This window comes from Juglans regia, chromosome 2 (assembly GCF_001411555.2).
Source record: "Juglans regia cultivar Chandler chromosome 2, Walnut 2.0, whole genome shotgun sequence".
Taxonomy (NCBI): Eukaryota; Viridiplantae; Streptophyta; class Magnoliopsida; order Fagales; family Juglandaceae; genus Juglans; species Juglans regia.
Genome location: NC_049902.1, coordinates 11,269,373 through 11,285,153, shown reverse-complemented (window position 1 = coordinate 11,285,153; position 15,781 = coordinate 11,269,373). Strand labels below are relative to the sequence as shown.

At 34.5% G+C, this 15,781-nt stretch overlaps 1 protein-coding gene across 3 annotated transcripts in view; it reads right to left on the bottom strand.

The window, feature by feature from the left end:
* Positions 1-13,683: 13,683 nt before the first annotated feature.
* LOC109011251 (guanine nucleotide exchange factor SPIKE 1) overlaps positions 13,684-15,781 on the bottom strand; it is a 57,019-nt gene continuing 54,921 nt past the window's right edge. For 2 of the 3 annotated variants that reach the window (XM_018992366.2, XM_018992367.2), the window contains exons 29-30: positions 14,255-15,229; positions 13,684-14,108 (exon numbers count right to left, since the gene is read on the bottom strand). In XM_018992366.2, coding sequence (XP_018847911.2) covers positions 13,854-14,108; positions 14,255-15,229 — 1,230 coding nt within the window. In that variant the 3' untranslated portion in view covers positions 13,684-13,853. The remainder of the gene's footprint in view (positions 14,109-14,254; positions 15,230-15,781) is intronic. The other variant, XM_035687928.1, reaches the window with a different exon arrangement.

Below are 15,781 nucleotides of genomic sequence, written 5' to 3'. Positions count from 1 at the left end.
TAAAGATGACATTTTCAACAGATGCAGGTATCAAGGAGGGTTGTGGGGATCATGTATTAGCGCATGAATGCTACATGCAAGAATTGAATAATAGAAGGGCACATGTTAGCACTACAAAAGATGGGACAAATGAAGAAGTGATGCCCCCACTACCAAAACTCATCAAGCAGGTGGCAAAGACTCAAGACAAGGAGAACTTACAGCAAGGCAAAGCCAACATATCAACTCACTGCACTCAGTATTACTACAAGGAAGAAAACAAGAAGGGCTCGGAAAGAAACCTTGACTTGCTAGAAGAAAACATAGCAAAGGTTGAAGTCAAGGCAATAGCCTAAAAAAAGGATAGGGGATTACTTCAATAAGAGGGTCAAACACCAAGCATTCAAAATCGTCTACCTCATGCTAAGAGAAGTCGGCACGCATCCAAAAAAGAAGGCAAACTCAGGTCAAGTTGGGAAGGGCCATATGTCATGTATCCAAAAACATGCCCAGCTCATTCCATTTGGACTATATGAACGAGAAGAAGTTGCCATGCTCGTGGAATGCGGAGTGCTTGAGAAAGTATTTCACTTAGGAACTCCATGTAAAAGAAACGCATGATGAATAAAGATAAGTTTTTCTTGAGTATGCACGAACACGAGCAAGTCTTCTAAAGGTAACACAACAAGCTAGCAAGAACTGCTAACGCATGCGCGGGTGACCAAGGCGTATACATGCCCTTGCTAAAAATGCAGTCCAACAAACCTCCCACACCCAAACGACTAAGCCTAGCAAAGTGCAAGCTAAGTTTTGGAAACCAAGGAGCAAACCTCCAACACCTAACGGCTAAGCCTAACAAAGTGCAAGCTAAGCTTCAACAACCAAGGTGCATACACCACTCGCCAAAAATGCGAGTGAGCAAACCTACTGCATCTAAATTGTTGAGCCAAGCAAACCTCCTACACCTAAACAGTTAAGTCTAGCAAAGTGCAGGCTAAGCTTCAACAACCAAGGTACATACATGCCCTCACAAAAAATGTAGCCGAGTAAACCTCCCACATCTAAATGGTGGTGGTTGACCAAACCTCCCACACCCAAACGGCTAAGCCCATCAAAGTGCAAGCTAAGTTTCAATGAATAAGGCGCATACATGCCCTCGCCAAAACTGTGCTCGAGCAAACCTCCCGCATCTAAACAATTGCAACCGAGCAAACCTCCCACACCTAACGATTAAGCCCCGCAAAGTGCAAGCTAAGCTTCAACAACTAGAGCGCATACATGCCCTCACCAAAAATGCAACTGAGCAAACCTCCCACATCTAAACAGTCTTGGTCGAGCAAACTTCCCACACCTAATGGTTAAGCCTCAGAGACCAACGTGCGTACACATCGTCGAAAAAATGCGACCGAGTAAACCTCCAATACCTAAACAACTAAGCCTAGCAACAAACGGGCTAAGCTTCGGTGACCATGGCACATATACACTTTCGCAAATAATGCAGCTGAGTAAACCTCTTGTATTTAGACTAACAAGCCCAATGGGGTAACACCTCAAGATGAAAAACCAAAAAGTAAGAGCACAAAAATGAGACAAATGTGGGAGACAACTCATAGGAAAAGTCTATAAAGGCAAGGATTATGGCAAGAAAATGGAGCAACCGAAATATGGAAAAATATAAATTCAATTCAAAATATGTCCATTACAAGGCATCCTAACTAATATTGCAACGCCAGAGGGAAGAACTAGCCCTAAAGCTGAGTTACAGGGTCACTATTAGGAGGAGAGAGCAGTTGAACCAAGAAGGCGTCACGCATCACATCAACTCCTAGAGAATCTAGGATGACCAAGGTCGTCGCGTTGGGAAGGATATTGTGCAAATCCAATGCACTCAAGTCTTCCCCAGGATAAGGCAGTAGGAACTTTCTCAATGTCTGAAGACCAATGTTGTATCCAGTTCCCCATGCCCAATTGTGAACTTCAACAGCAGTGGACGGCTGGGGAAAAAGGCAAGTTACATCTTTCCCTGCCTCCTAGAGTTGGCTTGCCAACATGCAGCCTAGCCTTCGCAAGCTTCCCTTGCAACTTCTGGCTAAACTCAAACAACTTATTATAAAGTCCATCATCCTTGTGAAATTCCTCCCTAATGGGCCACTATCGAGCCTTTGCTTGCATTAGCTCTCCTTGGGTCGTGTCTAGGTCCTTAAGGAGTTGCTGACATGACATTGTAGCCTCTTAAATCCGCTTTACGAAGACTAAGCAACGGTCTAGTAGCCCTCATTGTCCCTTCCAACTTGGTGCACAGCTAACCATTGAATTGATGCTCAGAGGCCAACTCATCCTCTAGAAACAACGCAGCTTGGATGGCCTCCCACTAATATTCCAAGCCCTAGTCCAAGTCACCTTGGGTCTTCGTCAGTAAGGACCGAGGCCAAAGCATGCCGAAGGTATTTCCTCACTTGGAGAAGGTGCGAAGCAATGAGACTCGGCTTAGCCAGTGGGAACGACCTCACCCTCGCCTACCCTTTGGACGCCACCCAAATCAATGGCAGCCACAGCCACAGAAGTGTCCTCCTCAAGGGCCAAGTTGACCGTGAGTAAACACAGTCCCTACTACATTCGCACTAATAGCACAAGGAACTTCCCCAATCGAGGTTGCAACCCATTCCTTGAGAACGAACAGTCCAGCGACAACTTTGACACCCACCACCACGTCCTAAGGAATAGTTAAGGCACACATGTCATTGCCAACCTCTAGTACTTCAATCGACTTGCTAGAGGTCAAGGACAAGGAGGACAACGACTCAGACTTCTCAAATAACGCATCAAGGAAGAAACCAAGAAATATGTTAGGACTTGTGTAAAACAATCTGGGTCTAAGAGCGAATGCAAGTCCTATGTCCCCTGGCCAGCCACGTCCGCAAAGTGAAGGTGGGGGCTTCCAAGTCTCTCACCCATTTTGGAAGCAGGGGCGAAAGAGGGTCGTCGAGATTGCACAACTCCCTCGAGATCAGCGGGGTCGACATCCCCTTCAAGATAATTGGGGTCGGAACGAGTGCGCCAACCACATCATCGTTTGACCCCCTCTGTGCAAGGCCTTTTCCCCTTTTGGTCCTAGGGAATAAGGGTAGCCCTCTTGTCTTGTCAGTTTGGCCCAAGACCAATAAGGCCCAAGACTGGGCGGCCCACAATGTTCGACCAGTTCGGCATGACCAAGAAACAGTCAAAATTCTCCTAAGTAAGGAGGATTTGGAAGTCGACAGAATTTGGGTTATGTTTAACCCTCTTGTAGACAAGATCAAGGCGCGATATCTCATCTTGAGTAAGGGACACATGAAAACTACAGCAATTCAGGACAAAACGCTAGGAGAGCCTGACCGAAAACTTGTCTATAGAACTGACGAGTTTGCAACCCTAGAACAATGAAGCCCTAGAATTTAATTTAAAGATGCAAGATTTAAAAGATAGAATCAAACCTGATTAGAAACCAAGCTCTGAATACCAAATGATATGAACCCGTGGAAATGAAATCCCTTTAACCCACAATCAATTTGAAAACTCACCCAAGAAAGCCAAAATCAAGTCAATGGATGGAGAACCTATACCCGTTGAGAACTCGTTTCAAGAACCTAGATTATATTAAAAACTAGACTCGTTGAAGAATCTGTCTCAAGAACCAAGATTACAAAGAGGAACACCACAAAGGTTGTGATTTACTTTTGATAAGTTCAAAAATTCAATCAAGAACAAGAGGAGTAAACTCAACTCACAATGAATAAATTCATCAAATTTCATAAACTTCTTAAAAAATAAGGCTACAAAGAGTATTTAAACCAAAACCTAATTAAAACCCTAGTCAAAATAAAGCCCTTTCTTCCAAAAATACCCCTGGATAAATAGTGTTCGTGGCTACAGTAACTCACTATAGTACCTCTTTAAACCCTATTTTCAATAAAGTAACTTTCCAAGTAAGCCCTTGGCCAAAATACAAGGCCTTTCCAAAAACCCTAGTTCATAAGAAATAAGACATATGTGGGTCAAGCATCCTCAAACCCAATTATTCTAGACTAATTTCTATAACTAATAAAATAAGCCCATTTAATTAAATAGACAAGTCCAAGGCCTTCAATCACATAAATATGAGGCCCTAATTTATATTGCACCCTTCCGTGGCTTATATCACGTGGATGATCACTGGATCTCCTTCTCTCAAGCCCATCTTGAATATTCGGCTCTTGCTAGACTCGTCTCAAGTGGATTGCATCAATCATTGCATTGCCTCCTTGATCTTCTTGGCTCTTGACCTTGTAATTGGCCTATTTGGAACTTGCAAAGGATCTTTAAGACTAGGTCCATCTTGGTGCCCATCATTCCCCCTCTCCTCAAAAGGATTCGACCTCGAATACCCACCTGCATCAAAGGGAAAAAGGTTAGTAACATTGAAAATAACATAAACATGATACTTACTTGGAATATCCACTTTTACCTAGAAGATCTACTAAAGTCCATCCAACCTACTCATATCATCAACAGGTAAAGACATTAAATCTAAATGAGTAAATGGATTAAGTCTATAAACAATTTTAAAATGTGAAAATTTAATAGTAGCATGAACACTCCAATTATATGTTAAACTCAATGAATGGCAAACAATACTCCCACAAATGTTCATGAAACACATCTGAAGTCTTCCTTATACCAAAATGATCACTCTAATTATATGCAAACTCAATGAAAGGAAAATAATATTCCCACAAACGTTCATGTAACACGTCTAAAATCTTCTTTACACCAAAATTAGCCATCAAACCAAATCCATGCACAAGCAACTCACACATAAGACTAGCAGGCTCACAAAGTCTATTCTCTTTAAACAAATACCAATCTAGTCTATAGAACTGACCAAATGATGCATTCTCACATACTCCATACACACTAGCCAAGCTATCATCATTAACATACAATTTCTTATCATATTCAAGTCTCAATAACTTTACATCTAAAATGATGACAAGGACATACCTTATTGCTAAAGCATCAACCAAAAAATTTTCCTTACATTGTGTGTACTTGATTACATGAGGAAATGTCTCAATGAATTGCACCCACTTGGCATGCATTCTATTCAACTTACCTTATCATTTCAAGTGCGTCAAGGACTCATGTTCTTCAAAAAAAGGTCGGGTAGGGATTGTCGCACCAGGCACAAAATCAATGTAATGCTCTATCTCTCTAATAGGTGGCAATCCACTAAACACACCGTTAGGAATCATGACCTAATATCCCTGCAACAAAGAAACAACAACACTAGGCAAATAGTTGTTAGATTTGTTAGTATAAAAGTTTGCCTTAGCATAAAAACTCACTTTTATCTTTATGTTTCTCTCTGTAATCTCTCTTTCTTTTTCCTCTCGTGGCTCCACTCTTTTTTCTTAACTCTTAGCCACCTCTCTATTTTCTTTTTCACTCTCTTTCTCTTGATGTTTCGGCTTCATTCTCTTTTTTCCTCTCACTCTCTTTTTCCTTTTCACTCTCTTTTTTTCTTTCACTCTCCTATTTTTTTGAACTCTCAGCCTCACAATTGTTTTTCAACTCATTCCTTCTTTTTCTTGAGGTTTCACCCTCATCTTTTTTCTCTCTCATTTTTTTCTCTCTCTCCTTTTCAATCTCACTATTGCTTTTTTCCTCAATCTCATCCCCACTTTTACTTTTTAGCTCAGTCTCACTTTTACTCTTACTTTTTAGCTCAATCTCTTTTTCACTTTTTTTTTTATCACTCTCACTTTCACTCTTTCTTTTTTTATCACTCTGATTTTCACTCTTACTTTTTGTAGCAATCTCACTTTTCACTTTCAGTTGGTCCCCATGGACCTGTGTTGGAGTTAAAGGAGCAAGTTTGACTGTTTTTTCATCATTTTCAAAATTGTACATGTTCCTTAACCCATCATGGATCACCTTCCTATCATACTACCACGGATCACCTTCCTATCATACTACCACGGCTTCCCTAACAAAATATGGCTAACATGCATAGGTACTACATCACAAAGCACCACATCCTGGTATTTCTCAATTGAAAAAAAAAACTAACACTTGCTTATTTACCCTAACCTCCCCACAATCACTCAACCACTGCAATTTATATGGTCAAGGGTGTTTCAAGGTAGATAAATTCAATTTCTCAACTAAAGTAGTGCTAGCTAAATTAATACAACTCCTTCCATCAATGATCATACTACATTCCTTGTCGTTGATGTGACATCTAGTATGAAAAATGTTCTCGTTCTGCTGCTCTGCATCATCCATCTTAATTTGTGTATTGAGTGCACGCCTGGCAACAAGAGAATCACCATACTCTTCATTTTCATATCCATTTTCAACACTAGACTCACGTTGCCTCTTATTCCTCCTACCCTATAGATTTCTAATTACCGCTTCTTGATGATTCATCATATCCCTCATTTCACCCAACACCAAGTTCAACTACTCAAACTGTTGTTGCACGGCTTGCAACACAAAGGAGGATGGGCTGCACAAAAAGAGTATTAGTAGAAAACTTCACACACTCCCTTACGTGTTTACACTCGAATAATGACACTCCACTTGTGTTTCACTCTTAATCGGCTTTTTTCCGATAATAGTTTTACACTCTCTTGCCACTTATCTCAATAGTTTTCCTGCTCAAGTTCTTTAAGAACTTTTTGAACTAAATCAAGACAATACAACATTGTATTATTCCAACCAGTAATATAGATCCAAAAAATAAGGAAGGAATAAAATGACACAAGACTCAAGGAATTTATACGAGGGAAAGAGTAATTATAAAACAAGATACCAACTAGAAAGATGTATTTAGCCCCTTTAATGATAAAGCTCAATCAACAAATGCCTTTCTTTCTCTTTGTTGTAACTATATAGCAACCTTTGAATATGCTACTTTTTCTTTTCTTCTTCTTCTTTGTTTTTCAAATTTTCTTTTCATTTCTTTTCTTTTCTTTTCTTTTCTTTTCTTTTCTTTTCCTTTCTTTTATTTTCTCTAACTCAATCACAAATAGCAATATTCAATTGTGAAAACCAAGCAATTGAATTCAAGCACATAAAAATTGACAATGAAATAGAAGAGAAACAATGAAACGGCACTCCAAGCAATTGACAAACTTAGAGATGCAAGACACCCTAAAATTTTGAAACCCTAGGTGATGCAAATTTTAGTCAAACCAAAAACCCTAAGAATTTCGGCAGCCTACTTTTTATTTTTTTTTTTATTTTTATTTTTTTTGCAACCCTAGAACAATGAAGCCCTAGAATTTAATTTAAAGATGCAAGATTTAAAAGATAGAATCAGACCTGATTGGAAACTGAGCTCTGAATACCAAATGATATGAACCCGTGAGAATGGAATCCCTTGAACCCACAATCAATTTGAAAACTCACCCAAGAAAGTCAAAATCAAGTCAATGGATAGAGAACCTATACTAGTTGAGAACTCGTTTCAGGAACCTAGATTATATTAAAATCTAGACCCGTTGAAAAACCTGTCTCAAGAACCCAGATTACAAGGAGAAACACCGCAAAGGTTGTGATTTATCCTTGATAAGTTTAAAAGTTCAATCAAGAACAAGAGGAGTAAACTCAACTCATAATAAATAAATTCATCAAATTTGTTAAACTTCTTTAAAAATGAAACTACAAAGAGTATTTAAACCAAAACCTAATTAAAACCATAACCAAAATAAAGTCATTTCTTCCAAAAATACACCTGGATGAATAGTGCTGCAACTACAGTACTGCGGCTACAATACCTCTTTAAACCCTAATTCCTATAAAGTAACTTTCCAAATAAGTCATTGGCCAAAATACAAGTCCTTTCCAAAAATCCTTGTTCATAAGAAATAAGATATATGTGGGTCAAGCATCCTCAAGCCTAATTATTCTAAACTAATTCCTATAACTAATAAAATAAGCCCCTTTAATTAAATAAACAAGTCCAAGACCTTCAATCACATAAACATAATAATAAGTCCTAGTTTATATTGCACTCTTATGTGGCTTGTATCACGTGGATGATCACTAGATCTACTTCTCTCAAACCCATCTTGAATATTCGGTTCTTACTAGACTCGTCCCAAGTGGATTGCGTCAATCCTTGCGTTGCCTCCTTGATCTTCTTGGCTCTTGACCTTGTAATTGGTCTATCTGGAACTTGCAAAGGATCTTTAAGACTAGGTTCATCTTGGTGTCATCATTGCCCCTAGCAAGTTGAGACCACACCTTTGGATTAGCGGAAGCCCATGGGTAAGAGTTGAGGTAGTCGAATCGGTCTACGGCCTAATGGGAACAGTTTGGTCCCGACAAAGTAGGCGCATCTAAGAACTAGATCAACATGGGAAAGTAGGACATCACACCAATGGACATGCCCCTGCTCGAAAAGCCCACGAAAAGCCATGCCTCATTAAATGACCCGACACGGGGTCACAAGCAAGCCAACCCAATATAAGATCATGTCCCTGACAGGATGTCCAAAGAGGGGCCACACCTCATCACCTACCCTAAGGGACGTGACCTGAAGTACCAACACAAGAGAATGGCGTCGCCTACAGGGTACAGACACCCTAAGCGCAAGAGAATGGCACTGACCCTATCAAAAGAGAGTATAAGTCTAAAACGCAAGTAACACTCTAAGCTCAAGCTAAGAATTCAAATTTTAACTTCATAAAACGTATACTGACTTAGGGTACGTTTGGATAGTGAGAAGTGTTGAGAATGTTTGTGAATAGTTATGAGTAGAGATTAAAGTGAGTTTGTGGATCCCATTGAGAGTATTTTGAGTTGTTTGGATGTGTAAAGTATGTTGAGTTGTTGACTTTTGAGTATGTAATTGAAAAATATGTGGGTCCCATAAATATTATAGTGATTTTATTTTTAATAATAAATATTATAATGATTTTATTATAGTGATTTTTTAATATTAATAAATATTGTAATGATTTTATTTTACTTTTATATATAATAATGATAAATATTATAATGATTTTATTTTTAATTTATATATAATAATGATAAATATTATGATGATTTTATTTTTATATATAATAGTGATAAATATTATAGTAATGTTATTTTTTATTTATATATTATAGTGATTTTATTTTTAATTTATATATAATAGTTATAAATATTATAGTATTTTATTTTTTATTTATATATAATAGTGATTTTATTTTTTATTTATATATTTTAGTTATTTTATTTTTTATTTATATATTATAGTGATTTTATTTTTTATTTATATATTATAGCGATTTTATTTTTTATTTACATATAATAGTGATAAATATTTTTTATTTATATATTATAGTGATTTTAATTTTTCTTTATATGTTATAGCGATTTTATTTTTTATTTACATATAATAGTGATAAATATTTTTTATTTATATATTATAGTGATTTTAATTTTTATTTATATGTTATAGTGATTTTATTTTTTATTTAAATATTATAGAGATTTTATTTTTTATTTATATATAATAGTGATAAATATTTTTTATTTATATATTATTGTGATTTTTTTTATTTATATATTATAATGATTTTTTTTATATTTAATAGTGATAAATATTATAGTGATTTTTTTATTTATATATTATAGTGATTTTATTTTTAATTTATATATAATAGTGATAAATATTATAGTATTTTATTTTTTATTTATATATAATAGTGATTTTATTTTTTATTTATATATTTTAGTGATTTTATTTTTTATTTATATATCATAATGATTTTATTTTTTATTTATATTTAATAGTGATAAATATTATAGTGATTTTATTTTTTATTTATATATTATAGTGATTTTATTTTTTATTTATATATTATAGCGATTTTATTTTTTATTTATATATTATAATGATTTGATTTTTTTGTTTATATTTAATAGTGATAAATATTATAGTGATTTTATTTTTTATTTATATATTATAGAGATTTTATTTTTAATTTATATATTATAGTGATTTTATTTTTTATTTATATATTATAATGATTTTATTTTTTTATTTATATTTAATAGTGATAAATATTATAGTGATTTTATTTTTTATTTATATATTATAGTGATTTTAATTTTTATTTATATATTATAGCGATTTTATTTTTTTATTTATATATAATAGTGATAAATATTTTTTATTTATATATTATAGTGATTTTATTTTTTATTTATATATAATAGTGATAAATATTTTTTATTTATATATTATAGTGATTTTATTTTTTATTTATATATTATAGTGATTTGTTTTTATTTATATATTATAATGATTTTTGTTTATATTTAATAGTGATAAATATTATTGTGATTTTATTTTTTATTTATATATTATAGTGATTTTATTTTTTATTTATATTTTATAGTGGTTTTATTTTTTATTTATATATTATAATGATTTTATTTTTTTATTTATAGTTAATAGTGATAAATATTATAGTGATTTTATTTTTTATTTATATATAATAGTGATAAATATTTTTTATTTATATATTATAGTGATTTTTTTTATTTATATATTATAATGATTTTTTTTATATTTAATAGTGATAAATATTATAGTGATTTTTTTTATTTATATATTATAGTGATTTTTTTTTATTTATATATTATAGTGATTTTTTTTTTTTATATATTATAGTGATTTTTTTTATTTATATATTATAATGATTTTTTTTTATTTAATAGTGATTTTATTTTTTATTTATATATTATAGTGATTTTATTTTTTATTTACATATTATAGCGATTTTATTTTTTATTTATATATAATAGTGATAAATATTATAGTGATTTTATTTTTTATTTATATATTATAGTGATTTTATTTTTTATTTATATATTATAGCGATTTTATTTTTTATTTATATTTAATAGTGATAAATATTTTTTATTTATATATTATAGTGATTTTATTTTTTATTTATATATTATAGTTATTTTATTTTTTATTTATATATAATAGTGATAAATATTTTTTATTTATATATTATAATGATTTTATTTTTTATTTATATATTATATTGATTTTTTTTTATTTATATATTATTGCTATTTTATTTTTTATTTATATATAGTAGTGATAAATATTTTTTATTTATATATATATTATAATAATTTTTTTATATTTAATAGTAATAAATATTATAGTGATTTTATTTTTTGTTTATATATAATAGTGATAAGTATTATAGAATGTTTGTGAATAGTTATGAGTAGAGATTGAAGTGGGTTTGTGGGTCCCATTGAGAGTATTTTAAGTTGTTTGGCATGTGAAGTATTTTCAAAAGTACGAGAATACTTAAAAAGTGTTGAGGAATATTTAACACCCAAACATAGCCTTAGCCATTGGAGTTACCCCGAGGGACTCCCAGGCCCGCCTTCTCCTTTCTGATCGTAGGTTATAGGAAGACATAGTCAACATTAGGAAACACGTCCATAACACATAATATAGTCCAAACCAAACATAATTAAGCAATTATGAACCAACTTTAATATTCAAACATCATATATATTTGAAGCTAAAGTCTTGACATCAAATCTATCCAATACATATATCCAATTGAAACATACACATACTCGATCCATCTTCCATTTTAACTCAAGATTTAACAAACTAGTACATAAACATGGCTTCTCAAGCTTCATTTATCATTAGTGCAAGCTTCTCCATTCTATACATGCTATCCTTCTTTGTATGAACGCAATCAATACGTGCTATCCTTCTTCACTTGAAACCAAAATACATCATTCAAATTCTACAATTCAAGTGCACATGATTCAACCTACAAACATGTTTAATAACGATTTCCTAAAGCGCATACGTATGAGCACAATCTATACTAAAGTTATGGTAGAAGATAAATTATACTTTGATTCTTCAGTAAGTTGTCATGCAAAATTAGAAGATAAATTTTGAATTGAAGATATGGTAGAAGACAGGAAAGTAAGGGGTTGTCTGTTGCTATGAACTGATCAATCTAAAGACCGAAAACTGAGAAATTGATTCACCTTGTGTAGTTGGCTGATGAATTGATTTTCTAGTTTCTAACTTGCTCTTCTTCAACCATACACTTAACTAATACTCAGTAATCCACTCAACTACCAAGTCAATAGAGGCAAGAGGTTAGGGAAATAGAAGATTAAACTTCCCTAAACCAGTCGGCACATCAGAGAACCAAAGAAAGGAACTGATTTGATCTTAGGTGCAGGGTGGGAAACCATGAGAGGGAATGAAGGGAAGAAGTGCTTACTAATGACTAAGCTACTCTTTCGGGTGGCCTAGAACAAAGCAACACAAGTCAACGAAGGTAGCGTGGGCGGAAGAGTTGAGAAGGAGAAGTACATTGCATCATACTAGTTATCACTTTTTTTTTATACAGGGGGTCGGGGGTTCGAACCTGGTTCTCATATTTGGAGACTAGTTGTCACTTCTAGTGCTGCAATACTTTTGTGGTATCGCATCAAGAATCCCCTTTCGACAATTCTCTCCTTAGTCTAACAGAGGAATATAAACAACGACCAATGTCTTGTCTCTATCGCAAAGTTCTAAATTTCATTTTGTTCCAATGAAAATAGTCCAAGTTTGATGTTTTGGTGCAGTCATTAGTACACTTCACCCCCATTGTATTATCTCAATCTAAATTTAGGCTTGTTCAAGTCACTTTCAATCATTCGGGTTAAAATCTCCATTTGAGTCTGAATTGTATGCAATGATATTTTCATAATTTCTTGAAAACCAAATGGCAATTTTTATATCTGATACAGATGACATTTTATAATTTTAAATTTGGGTTATATTTCTGTAGTTTTTTAATACAATTTTAAATTTGTTCCTCGATTCTCTCCTTTTGAGTTTGCTTTCTATGCTCTTTTATGGTTTTTTCCTTTAATTTTCTTTCTAAATATACATTTAACTCAAATATCTCTATCTTTATGGATCTTATTGGCTTATGTCAAAATACATCATTCGGGTGACAACCAAAATAATTATCGAAATTTAAAACATTGCACCTAATTTTGTTTATACTTTCATGCACTGTATTAAGTTGTTCTAATAAGTCATTTTGTTAGAGCTCCCTAAACACTCCTTTTATATCTATTTTCGATTTAATAAAATCTCTTTCATAAATAAAAGAAAATATACAGGGGAAGAAGTAAACCCAACGTCAACCGGAGGTACCAATCGCATTGGTATGCAAACGTTTTGGTGAGAGAAATTGCCTCTATCAGGGAACTAAAATGGCCTTGAAGACTTCTCTAAGCTCTTTTGTTTTTTTTTTTTTTTTGGGTCGATCATTCAAATTTTATTAGCCCACCAAATGACTATCTATTGCGTGTCTAAGTGGAGAATTCGTTCATATCTTCTGCTCCATGGCGTATTTGAACGGAAAAGTATGATAAAAACAATGAAGATCGTGAACGTTGGAGCTCAAAGCTTTCTGAGTTCATCTTTTTTCAATATTGCTTTGAACAGAATCAGCAAAGTTCAATGGACTTAACTTTCATGATTTTCTTTTTTTCTGTTTCCCCTCTAGAGAGTTTTCTCCTTGCACACATCCTGTGTACTTGGATTGCGTCTTTTGTACTTTCTATTGAAATCTTATTACTTATCAGAAAAAAATAGATAAAAATAGTAGATTATGCGCAAGAGAATTAGAAAAACCAGTGTCAATTTCTCGTTTTCCTGAATATCACCTGCTTGAAAATTAGGATACACGAATGAGCAGTAATAGTAAACTATCTGAAAATCATTGGAAAGAAAAGTAAAGAGTAAATATGAACACAATGAAGTGGAAACATAGGCAAATAATGCTACAACACCGTCACAGCTCTGACAGAATGGCAGGAATGTAGTGAGATAATTCTGCAGTGAGGGACTGAAACCCATTCACAAGCTGTGTGTGGAAATCCTGATCTTCATCTCCAATCAATCTAAAGTGCACCCGAATCGCACGCTTGCAGACAGCCATAAATTCAAGCAGTGCAGCAATGAGTTGCTGCAGTTCCTGCGAACGCAACCTAGTAGCGGGTTCACCAGAAAGGAAGGCCGTGCACACACTCAGGACTCCGCTGTTCACCTGCATGGTTGTTGAGATAATCATAACCAATGCCATATACAAGTTTTTTTTATTACAGGGCATACCCCCCACCTAAAAAAGGTCCTCTCTCAATTACGGGCTCATACAGAAAGCATAACTTGAAAACCAAAATCACCAAAACTCACCTGAACAGCAACACTGCCTTGAAGGATTCTTTGTAAACTCTGGAGACGTGGAAGTTGATCCCCTTCAGAACTACGAGGCTCTTCAAGCTCATTTCGTAGTGCAGCTGTCCGGGTTTCAATCATTCCAATTGCATTCTCTACTGGAGAAAACTCGAGAGATTCAGATTTAATCACCAGTAGCCTATTCACAAGTGCAGGGAAGGAGCCCCGAGTCTGAAGCACAGTTCGCCTTTTCCATTGGTCTTCCAATCCACCCTGGGTCTTGCCATTCTTTGTAAATGGGGTATCAAACAAAAACCGGTCAAAGACTCGTGCACGGACGCTTCCGGTGGAGAGAGAAAAGATCCTCTCCCTTCTGCTTCCCAAGTCCTCATCTTCCATTACCGGATCAACAGCAGTTATCTGCAAGTAGCAGACTCCAGGCTGTAACTCATCTGCCTTCACTTGTCTAGAATCTGGAATAATGTGTAAAGTTTCATTGCCATCCATCCTGGACTCGTATATATGACTAAGTTTCTCCATTATATCACCAAGCCGAACATCACGGGGCTCTCGGTATACATACTCCTTTTTATCAAGCTTCCCAAATCTTTCACCATAGAATCCCACCCGATAGTATGTTGCATCAGTGAATGGAATTGGGCTTGACTCCTGCTCAAGGATCGATTCATAGATATTAGTGAGTAATGTGTGACATTTAGCCAGCTGTCCATATGCCCTCCTGCTTTTATTAACTGGAATTACAAGTTCGAGAATGCTGGCACAGAAATGATAGAGCTCAGCTTGAGAGAAAAGTTTATTAGCTAGCTGTAGGTACTTCACTGCAGAGTCAACAGTGAGTTTTGAAGCACCATATCCCTCTACCTCTGCTGCAGATGCTTCAGAAGTGATCTCACTGCTTACCATTGGGCAAATTTTCCGAAGGGCAGTCACATGATCCTTGCTCCAAACACCATCATTTCTAGCTTCAAGGGCCTGTAGCAATTTCAATTTCAATCAGACATAAGCTAAAGACAAGCAATTTCAAAAAATGACAATGTATGAAAGCATTAGTCAGCATGCACGGGTGTCAAGGGGGAGATCCTGACCGAGCGCAGCTATTGGGAGAGATTGCTACTCCACAATTCGTAGACTGCTGCCACATGGTGGCAGGGAATATCACGCATCATCCAGTGTAGCATTTTATTTCTATCTTTTTCGTAAACACAGTTTGGTGTTTGAGAACTGTTTTCCAGAGCAGAAAACTGTAACTGAATTTGGATATTTTCATTGAAAGTTTCCCTGTAAAACCAAGTTTCTAGTTCCATTCCCATAAAAACCACTTAATCTACGAAATTAGCTAACGTGAAAACCAATGGACATCCTGACCAACCACCTAAATCACCCATATGGCAAAGCATAAACACGTTCAGTTCACCATATTACAACCAAGGTGGGTCATTTAGTAGTTCATTCAACTTACGTTGTTTAAAGCAAACAGCAGAGGTGTGGAATATATTAAGTCCTTCCATTAGACTGCAAGTATTG